General features: G+C 39.4%; 1 protein-coding gene across 1 annotated transcript; it reads right to left on the bottom strand.

Moving 5' to 3' along the window:
• Positions 1 to 993: 993 nt before the first annotated feature.
• On the bottom strand, positions 994 to 6,764 carry UTP23 (UTP23 small subunit processome component). The gene is made up of 3 exons (XM_054499241.2): positions 6,402 to 6,764; positions 2,838 to 3,012; positions 994 to 1,747 (listed from the first exon to the last, which is right to left on the bottom strand). The coding sequence occupies exons 1-3, from the start codon at positions 6,587 to 6,589 to the stop codon at positions 1,361 to 1,363; spliced, it is 750 nt and encodes a 249-aa protein (XP_054355216.1). The 5' UTR covers positions 6,590 to 6,764; the 3' UTR covers positions 994 to 1,360.
• Positions 6,765 to 8,540: the final 1,776 nt, after the last annotated feature.

The raw sequence follows: 8,540 nt of genomic DNA, 5'->3' as shown, positions 1-8,540 counted from the left end.
TTCCTTATTAAAAATGTTTCTACCGTCAAGAATTTAAAACGGAATCATGACATTGCAATCCAAACACTACCTTGGCTTGCCAGATTAGTCTACGTGTCACTCCTTGGTGTAAAGCTATAATTCCAATTTCCAGCAAAGAAGTATCTCTGAATTCAAATGAGAATGACATTTCTATGGGAATAAATGTGAACTGTCTCACATTTAACCATTAAGAATTTACTCATACGTCATCATGATAACCTAATGTTAGACTGAGAATCACTGCTCTAGGGTAGCTCCAGAAGCTGTCAGTCAGGAACTACTGATAAGATTTCACTTGTCCAATAATTTGATACTTCCATCTTGTAGTACAAAAACATTTTAATTTTGGCCTGATAAATGACTAAAACAATTGCCAGGGGAATTGAGAGAGACAGGTTTCATTATTCAGTTGCTAACTGAATTGACCCTCATTGATCCTCAGACTAATTTAGACACTTTTCAATAGCATTCACAGTCAATCTCAAAGAGAATATTATTTTTGAATTCTTGCTATTGAAGTTAACATTTACATCTAAAAGAAAAGTGGAAGTCAAACAAACAAAAAAACCCTAGTCATAATAATGAAAATACTGAGTTTCTGATGTACAAAGAGTAAAATATTCATATACTGGAAAAATGGTACAGTATAAATAGGCAAAATTTCACTCTTTCTAGTAGGAAGTCAATAAATAATTGATGTATCAAAAAGTAGCAGTATAATCATACAATTTGGAAATATAAATTCTTCAACTACTAGAATTGAAAGAGGAAGTTTCTTCTGTCAATGTGAAAGAGGGACTGCCTCTTTTTTTCACAAGCCTTTTAGAACTGTAAGATTTTTTAAAACTGTTTGCATATAATGTTTGAAGGTGGGAATGGGACCAGAGAGGCAACAATTTTACCTGGAGAAACAACCTCCCGAAACCATTTAGTAAGTAAAGTGAATACCATCACACCTAAACCCATTCACTGTTTTTATTTTTTTTATTTTTATTTTTTTCTGAGACAGGTTCTCACTCTGTTGCCCAGGCTGGAGTGAAGTGACGCGAATTCGGCTCACTGCAATCTCTGCCTCCCAGGTTCAAGTGATTCTCATGCCTCAGCCTCCTGAGCAGCTGGAATTACAACTGTGCACCATCGTGCCCAGCTAATTTTTGTATTTTAGTAGAGATGGGGTTTTGCCATGCTGGCTAGACTGGTCACTGTTTTTATTTTATAATTAATTTTAGCTAAAGCATATGGGTTAATTTACAAAAATGTTTGGTCTTTTATTATAAATACTTCTAGTTGTAAAAAATTCATTTTCACATTTGAATGTCCTTAAAAGTATCCAAAGGATTCATTCTCCTTCTGCATTCTGCTTCTTAGAAAGTACTTTTGAGTTAGATCTGTTCCGAATTCTTTTTCTTTTTCTTTTCTTTTCAGAAGCAGATGATTGTGTGTCCGGTGCCTTTTTCTTTTTCTTCAAACAGCTAAGAGGATTGGGACCACTTATCTTCTTGCGCTTTTTTCTTCTTCTCTGTTCAGGGTTTTTCACTAAACCCTGTTCCTCTTTGAGGTGTTTGATACTTTCTTTCTCATGCACTGAGACAAGCTGACCTGACTCCACTGCTTTTACAAAGGCAATTGTTTTGGGAGAAGGTTTGTCCAAAACCATAGTGTTCTGAATAATAAACATGAGAGGAACTCCAGGCTTCTTTTTCACTTTCATAGACAAATTCTGATCCTATTTAAAAGAAAACAGAATTATTCAGTTCAAATGTCAATTAAGGTACCTTAAATAGGTTTTCAAGAACTGTATTAAAAATAAAAGAGATCACGTATTTTATTTTTCAAATGAGTAAGCCTCACTCATTCATTTGAGTAATGGGGGTATATTTTATGATAAAGGAAGAAAAACATAAAAACTGAGCACAGTGTTAGTAGCAGCTGTGTGAACTGCATTTATCGATACTCTAGAGCCACAAATTACAAACTAATGCAAAGGTAAATGTGTTAGGTGGGTTTCTCCTGTTTCCACTCTAAGATATTCTTTGGAAAGGGTCAAGAATGCTTGAAGAGGTTAAAGGAAAAGAAACTGGGTAGTAATTAGCTACTCAGATTCTAAATTCAGCTCTGCCTCTGTGTAATTTTATAATTCTGATAATCAAATCTGTATGTATGTGAACTTATTATCACCCCCAAAAGTCTCTCTTTTCCTGCCTTCAAGAAGATGGGAATATTTTTCTTTAAAAGCCTGAAATATTTCATACTGTTGGTACAGTCTTAAGCAGTATGAACCATGACTTTGAGAAACAGCAGGAAATACAGGAGCACGAAAAAACATTAACAGAATATAGGAACTTTGCTCTACTTATCTTCCCTTCAAGAACCCTACAACAAATAATCACATCTCATGTCAACAATTTCTCGTTTTAAAAACAGAAACTTCTGCCAGTGTCCAGCATGATGGCAAACACCTGTAATCCCAGGTACTCAGGAGCTGAGGTGGAAGGATCACTTTAGCCCAGGGATTCAAGACCAGCCTAGGCAACATAGTGAGACCCTCAAGTCTCAAGAAACAAACAAAAAAAGCAAAACAAAGGAATCATGGAAAAAAAAAAAAACCAATCTTCCAGTACTAAAAAGAATATCAACATGCTTAAAGTTTTCCTCAAATTTTCAAATGACGATTGCTTTTACTGACTGCAAACTAACTTAGAAGGCTGTATTTTTAAAAGTCTAATCATTCTAACTTTTTTCTGATTATAAATAGCTCCATATGAAGTATAAACAGAAATGGTTAAAACTGCCTGTGGTTTTAAAAGTAGTATCACCTGTGTTGCCACAAAATAATGATGAGGATTTCCCTCTTCAACCATGGAAAGCAGACATTCTGATCCGCTCACTGCATTCTTGAAATGAGGACAATTTCGAACTTGGCATTTTTGTGCAATCAGTTTTGCCCCATATAAGTCCTTTCCCAACGTTTCTAGCTCTTTTAACACACATCTGAAAAGAAAAATTATAGCAGATACATTTCAGTTGTTTACATAAAGTATAAAAAAAGTCAATTTTTTCTTAAAATAAAACTATGCCGTTACAATCTAAATTTGTCATCTGGTAACCATTTACTTTAAAAGATGACTTGAAAAATCATTTACCAAGTAGGAAGAATAACAGTTAAAATTTACTGAGCACTTACTATGTTCCATGCAGCATGCAAATTTCTCTTTACATAAATTCTTGCTTAATCTCAAAATAACCCTATGAAGTTAGGTCGCTTACCTTGAAATTATCCTTATTTTAAAGCACCCCACTGTGAGATTTCAAGTAACATGCCAAAGTTCAAGTAACTAGTAAGTGGTACCGAGACTTGTAGTTTGACAACAGCTCCCTTGTCCTAACCATAGCATAATAAGCTTCTGCTTCAAGTACAAATTGGTACACTTTCAAAATATTTTCAATTCAGAACAGTAAAACTTCTCACGTCATCAAGTTGTTTTTAAAAAAATGTTAAGTCATAAGAGTTCCTCGACCCTAGCCAGCCTTTGCCAGATTCTTTCTTGCCTCATATCCTGTATCATCTTTCTGTTTTAAGAAGATTTTGCTTGCTTTAGTCATTAGACTTGACCTCTATTTTGAGTACTGCCAGCCTGTGGATATCCTGCCATCAACTCTTCAAATTCACCATGTCTAAGATGAAACCACTTTCCTGCATCCAAATTTATCCTCCAAGACTTGCCATCTCTTTGAAATTATTATTTTCCCAGACACCCTAGATAGAAATCAGAAATCACATTTGACCTTCCTGCCCTTCTTCACCCATACTCCTACGCCATCAGCTGCTCGACCTATCTATCTCAGTAACGTAACGTTTCTTTGGGAACCCTTCGGTTCCTGCCTTTCTTCTCCCAGGTTTAGTCTCCCCTTATTTCTTGATTGAACAACCGCAAAACAGATTTCATGCCTTTGCTCTCTTGTTTCTCCAATTTACCCTTCATATGACTGCAGTTATCTTTTCTAAAATAAAACCCAGGCCTGATAACATTCGGCTGTTCTACTTCATCAATTAACTCCACATATCTTCAAACCTGAATATGAGTAAACTCTGTAGAGACCTAACTACTAGTGGCCAAGAAATATATTCCACTGAAAAACGAATTATCTGATTTCTTAAAAACATAAATTGCACAATTTAAAGGGAGGAGAAACTTAAAATTTTTAAAAACTGCCTGGCATGGTGGCTCATGCCTGTAATCCTCATGCTTTGGGGGACCGAGGTGGGTGGATCACCTGCGGTCAGGAGTTCAAGACGAGCCTGGTCAACATGGTGAAACCTTGTCTCTGCTAAAAAATACAAAAATTAGTAGGACGTGGTGTCACACATCTGCAATCTCAGCTACTTGGGAGGCTGATGCAGGGAAATCACTTGAACCCGGGAGGAGGAGGCTGCAGTGAGCCATGATTGCACCACTGCACTCCAGCCTGGGCAACAAAGTGAGACTCCACCTCAAAAATAAATAAAAAAAAAAAACTCAAGTGACATATAAATCAAATGTAATATATGTATTTAGTTTGAATCCTGATTTTTAAAAGGCTTCTTTATCTTTTCAAGATACATGCCAAAGAATTGATAGAATAATATGCTCCAAAGCAACCCATCAGTAAGGAGAGGTGACGGATTCAACAAGATTGGCCATGTTAGTAACTGCAAAAGCTGGAGAGAGGTTTCATTATATTATTCTACTTTTGAGTTGTCTGAAAAATTCCAGAGTTAAAATAAATTTGTTAGAAAAATTGCTGTAGAATATAATTTTATGTGGCACTTCTCAACCTTTTTAATATCATAGCACTATATTTAAAATGTTAATATTTCTATGGCACACAGGAATATATGGACAAATTGCTTGTAGACAAAAGCAATCAATTCAGGGGCAAAGACTACTGAAGGATTTGTTAGACAGCCCTGAAGACTAAGGGTATCAAAACTTTGGGGGTATCTGTAACTCAGCCGAGACTCTGCTTGAGAAATTCTGAACAAATACAGAAAGCTGTTCATTAAATAGTGGTATGTGAGGAAAAGGAGACTATTAACACAGTATACACAGAAAAAGCCCATACTTTGTTATGGCTGTAGTTACAGATGCGGGTTTCCCTATGTTGCTCAGGCTTACCTCAAACTCCTAGACTCAGGCAACCCTCCTGTCTCAGCCTCCTGTGTAGCTGGGATTACAAGTGTGAGCCACCTTGCCTGGCTTAATAGTCCATTCTTGTGCTTGTGTGAGTGTGTATAAAGAACTGGAGGGACGACACTGCACATGTTAACAGTGATTATTCATGAGTAGTGGTATTATGAGTCATTTTAATTTTCTTTTTTTGCTTTTTTAAAAGTAAATATTCTGCAATGAAAAAACTACTAAATTTCTTAATAGTTCTTCATGGTCTAGTCTCACTTTGCCTTCTTCCTAGTTTCACTCCCAAATATATTCTGTGCTGCAACCTCTTTCCCAGGCATTTCATAACTCCATTCCGTGTGAAGAGGTCTCCACAACAAGAAGTGTCATTCTTTTCTGTCATTCAAAATAGTTCTTCCCCTCAGAATTGAACAAGTGAATGGGCTCAAATGTTATCTGAAATCTGTCACAATTCTCTCCTCTCTCCTCTTCATCCCGACAAGCTTCCATCCTAAGTGTTCCCACATTTCAATGTAGTGGGGAAACAGACCTAGAGTGAAAACACACACTGCAGACAGACTTATGCACTTTACTGGACATGAGGGAGCAGTGTGTGGCATAGGGGGTACTTAATAAAGCGAGGTGAATAAACAAATGTCCTTGGGCCGATTCCTTAATCTCAAGTACTGACTTTTTGCCCTGGACATCAAAGATGGTAACTCATAGGTTCACTGTGAGGCTTGCAGAGTTTTGGTTTAAACTAAGAAAAGCTATGCAAATGACAGCAACCATTTGAAGACGGGTACACTTTGGATACCGAAAAATGCTCTAGTACATTATACTCGTTTGAGCTTACAGCAATCTTCTAAGCAATTATCATCTTTATTTTACAAATGAGGAATCCGAGGCTCAGAGAGGCTAAATAACTTGACCGAAATCACAGAGCTGGTAGAACTGGGATCATGATTCGAAGTCAGATCTCTCTGCTATAATGTGCTCTCATTCGCCAGGCTAATGACACGTGATATTCACAGGGCACTGTCCAGTCTGCCTCTATTATAGGTATTCGCCTGACCACCTTCACCTCTCCACTTAACTGTCAACTCCACGTGGGCGGGGCGTTTTACACCTCCTGAGCTCGCAATGAAGGTCTGTGAGCAATGGCCTCGCCTCTACAACACCCGACGGACCCTCTGTGCTTCCTCCCCAGCCCCCCGGGCCCACCTTGTGGTGCACAGCTGCGTCTCCCCCATGAGGTAGCGGGGCAGCTGCTCCCGCAGCTGGATGCGGCCTCGCAGCGCCGCCTGACAGAAGGTGCCGTCCAGCAGGATCTGGTACGGCTCGCGGACTCCGAAGTTGTTGCGGAAGAAGCCAAGATGCTTCTTGGCATGTTTCTGCCTTGTGATCTTCATGCCTGGCTCACCGGGACGGAGGCCACTGGACCAGGAAGCATCAGCAAACACCTCACGCACGCCCCAGCACCCTCAATGCCAGTTTCACCCGGAAATGAAGCCCCTTTGGCCACGGAAGCAAACGCCTCGGTCTTCCGGGCCTGCCCAATGGTTTACGTCATGTCTAGACTAGCGCGCGCTTTCACCGCGGCGCCCGCGCTTAAAGGGGCGGTCCCTTAGGGCGGAACTAGTGCGTACGCGGGAAAACCGCTGGGGTGCGCGATTCCGCACGGGGGCGCACATGCGCAGTCTGGGGCCACAGTAAAAGAAAATTACGGGAATACATTTAGCGTGTTACCTACGTTTCAGAGGTGCGTAGCAAGAGCTTCTCTGAAAGACTGGCAGTATAGTAGTGATCAGTGATAATATTGAGCCTTAATATGTTCCAGACACTGTCCTAAGTGATTTACCTTACATTATTCCCCTGAATGTTTATAATTCCCAAGTGAAAGAAGGAAATGATATATTGGATAGCTATGAGTTGGGGAGGTTTGTACTGGCTGCTTTCCCATAAAGAAATTAAGCACGTTCACGAAGGGCACGTAGTTTGTTAGTGTCTGGAACCCAGTTTTCGTGCCTGAAGTTCAAATGTTCTTGCCACACCACCATAGAAACTAATGTCACTCGGGGACCATTTGTCAGGGCAAAGGGTGCAAGCATTTTGCATTTCCTCCTGCCTTAGGACCACCCTAAATCACTCGCATGGAGTGTTTTGGAAGAACTCTCAAGAGCTTCGTTTGCCTAGAGTCAGAATTCCTAACCTTGAGTCCTGGTTCTGCCACAAACCCAAGCCGTTTGATCTTGGGCAACTCCCGAAGAAAGCTGGGTTCAACTTCCTCACTGTCAAACTGGTTGTAGGTCTAGATAAGTTTCAAGTACTCTTTTTATGTCCATAGTCTCTGACATAGGAAGACTACATACTGGGCCAGTAACAGGAAGGCACAAAGCTGACTGAAGGTTTAAAAATTACTTGGTCAATTTGATTAATAAGGAGAATGAATCAGAAAATTTCAAGTTCTCCCGTGGCTGTCGAGTATCCACTTCAAGGCAAAATAATCAAAGAACGGGGAGTATGGAATTTTGCATTTTTGTCCTGGCCTGGAATCTGTCCCAGATCTAGTTTTGGCTAAAGATTGAAAGAACCAGCACAGAAAATGATTTACAACGTGATTGAATGCGTTGTTTGCATTGGGGTTTTATTTCAATATATAGGTTTATGAAATTGGAATAAGATCTATAACGTTAGCCCTGACCTGAGTTCCAGCACATCACTTAGATGGTTGCTTTCATTTAAACTTAAAATGAATTTAGGAATTGGAAGCCATGAAAACTTTTGCAGGGTTGGATTCATGGTCTTTGAGTGTAATTGCTCAGTACTTTTCAATGTGAATCCTCTTTTTATTCCTGTATGCCAACTCTCTACTCCAACTATGCGCCCACCACAGACAGAGAAACGAGATACCACCTGAGTCTTGCAAAACAGTTAAAACATTTTTTCTTAAATAGCCTCAGATTTATCTACCAGCTCCTTGGCCACTTTTCAGTACTAAGAAAAATGTGGTGCAGCACTAGGGATTTTAGTCTTATCTTAGTTTCTGTTGTCGTTTTTTAATTTACCAAACTACAGCACATTTTTTTCCCCAAGCTCTATGTATATGACAGTGCCAGTTTGCACCCTATCTTTATTATGAAAACATGAAGATAGTCTATAATGGTGATTATCAAGTTTAAAACAAAGTTTTCTCCCGGGCACGGTGGCTAATGCCTGTAATACCGGAACTTCGGGAGCCCGAAGCGGGAGGATCACTTGAGCCCAGGAGTTTGAAACCAGCCTGGGCAATATAGGGAGCCCCTGTCTCTACTAAATTAAAAAAAGACAAAAAGAGAAAAAAATAGAGTTTTCTATTACAGC

The sequence above is a fragment of the Pongo pygmaeus genome, chromosome 7 (genome assembly GCF_028885625.2).
Source record: "Pongo pygmaeus isolate AG05252 chromosome 7, NHGRI_mPonPyg2-v2.0_pri, whole genome shotgun sequence".
NCBI lineage: Eukaryota > Metazoa > Chordata > Mammalia > Primates > Hominidae > Pongo > Pongo pygmaeus.
This window is presented reverse-complemented; position numbering and strand designations above follow the sequence as displayed.